Source organism: Engraulis encrasicolus, chromosome 13 (assembly GCF_034702125.1).
Source record: "Engraulis encrasicolus isolate BLACKSEA-1 chromosome 13, IST_EnEncr_1.0, whole genome shotgun sequence".
In the NCBI taxonomy this organism is placed as follows: Eukaryota; Metazoa; Chordata; class Actinopteri; order Clupeiformes; family Engraulidae; genus Engraulis; species Engraulis encrasicolus.
In genome coordinates, this window is record NC_085869.1 from 26765711 (window position 1) to 26768210 (window position 2500).

Sequence of the window (2500 nt, forward strand, 5' to 3'; positions counted from 1 at the left end):
ACAAAAATATATATATGTATATATATATATATACTCTGTAATTAATCATTTTTTGCATTTACCTGCCTATATTTATTTTGTTGGTTTACAAGGTTAAATGAGGTTGCAGATATAGGCTACCACTGCAACCTGTTCCCAGGTGTTGACATCAAAATACAACACAGATAAATAAGGGATATTAGTTCACCAAGGAAAAAGGCTTATATAGGCTAAGATCAGAGAGAGAGAGAGGGAGAGAGGGAGAGGGTCAGGGTGCCTATGGTCATTGACAGCTGTCTTACTTTATCAAACATTAAGCCTACCCAATTAATATCCAATCATTGACTGAAAACAACCCTGGTCATAGCCTGTCTTCAGGAAACATGTCGTATTTTGATGTTAAATATTTTCGTAGCTTTTCTTTGATCGTGCAGCAGCGCATGCCCGTAGCCTACAATCAAAACTCGAAATGAATCTCAGTTCTCACTGCGCGCGCGTGTTTTGTTTTGTTTTGTGATTTGACATTTTGTCCAGAGCGAGAATGAATGCAGATGCTGAAATGGAGCACGCTTTCTGCGGGCAGTAATTTTACAATCACTAGTAGCCTAACACGGGGAAGAAATTATGCTGCCAAATATCCTCCTGCTTATCGACCTCAACGTTCGTCCGACTTCGGGCACCTCCCTTACTAGCGATTCCAGGCTGGTTTATGGATATCGACAGGCGGAGCATCTCGCGCTCTCTCTCTCTCTCTCTGCTCCAACGTCAAACTCCACTCGCCATAGCCTACATCGCGCATGAATGAATCAAAATATCTTGACACGTTTATAAAAGCCTTCTTGGTCTGTTGATCATTTCTGCTTCACCTTCCGATGTTTGCCCAAGTTTTTCGTCTCACGGAGGATGCTCAGGCAATGGATAACAACGAATGCACTTGCTGGTTGGACGGAGCATTTCATAAGAGAAAGGGGTGAATTAAGTTACTCGCACATGTGCGCCCTTTTTCCACTTGTCTTTTTAAGCGCATATGCAAACTTTTGCCTGCATGTTGACTGTTGTGTTCTAGACAGAGGGATAACAACTTTAAAAGGGCACATCGCGATTCTGTGAGGAAGGGTCGCGATAGGGGTTCGTGGGTCTGCGTACCGCGATCCCTCGGTTCGATGCAATATCGTTACAGCCTTAAGGTGCATGTACGTATAAGTGTGTGTATGTGTGTGTGTGCGTGCGTGCGCACTGATTACAGTAATGTAAAAATTCTCCTGCAAATACAGTACAAACCGATGCAAAGATGCACAGATACAATGACCGAAACCCAAACAAGCACAAGCACAAGCAAACCCAAACACGCACGCACACACACACACACACACACACACACACACACACACACACACACACACACACACACACACACACACACACACACACACACACACACACCTTGGTTTTCCCGATGACCCAGTGCTCAAACTTTGTCTTCTGCAGGATGACGACGGCATTCTCCTTACTCGTCTCAGGCATCTCATGCGCTCGGAAGGCCAGATAGTAATACCTGATGAAGACATAGATAGATAGAGAGAGAGAGAGAGAGAGAGAGATAGATAGATAGATAGATAGATAGATAGATAGATAGATAGATAGATGGAACGATATAATGGATAAGTGAGAGAGAGAACGCGAGAGAGAGAGAGAGAGAGAGAGAGAGAGAGAGAGAGAGAGAGAGAGAGAAATAGAGATAGACAGACAGACAGACAGACAGACAGACAGACAGACAGACAGACAGACAGACAGACAGACAGACAGACAGACAGACAGACAGATCATCAGACATTTGAAGCAGAGAACAAGCAAGTACAACTACAAACAGAAACAGGAGCACATTTTTTCCTTTCCTCTTTCAGCTTTCGGCATTTAAAAAAAAATCATTACATCATGCAACAATATACTTTTCTTTCTTTCTCTGATTTCTGGGGTTTTGGAAAGGCGGTATACAGTTCCTTTGTTATTGCCCAGTGATGTTTATTTAATAGTACTCCCACTTTTCCCACACTTAGAGAGCAGCACGTGGCAGCCATCTTGAAAGAATAAGAAACCCATATATCAAAAAGATGGTGTACAAAGGTAGTGTGCAATGTTGTTTGTTTGCAGGGGGTGTTGTGGTGGGGTAGCACCAGTACAGTAAGACATGAAAACTACTTTCATCCCAGAGTAGGTCATGTGGTGGTCGCTATGCCATTTACGACAAGTATCCTATGAAAAGACTAAATAGTCATGCAGCACCATAGATTGGTTTATTTTGAGTGTTGGAGTAGGTCATACGGTGGTCAGGCTGCAGCCAAACTGAACTAAGACTGTAGCTGCAGCTGTAGCTGTAGCATAGCGCAGTGGTTCTTAACCTGGGGTGCGGGCACCCCCTGGGGGTGCGCCAGAGATTTCAGGGGGTGCACAGAATTTTGTTTGTGTTGAGGTTGTGACCAAAACTTGGCTTGTGAACATTATAATTTGGCTAAATCAAAAC

At 43.5% G+C, this 2500-nt stretch overlaps 1 protein-coding gene across 1 annotated transcript in view; it reads right to left on the bottom strand.

The window, feature by feature from the left end:
* myo3b (myosin IIIB) overlaps positions 1-2500 on the bottom strand; it is a gene marked incomplete at its 5' end in the record, with an annotated part of 190045 nt that overhangs the window by 82307 nt on the left and 105238 nt on the right. The window contains one exon of the mRNA XM_063212872.1: positions 1423-1534. Coding sequence (XP_063068942.1) covers positions 1423-1534 — 112 coding nt within the window. The remainder of the gene's footprint in view (positions 1-1422; positions 1535-2500) is intronic.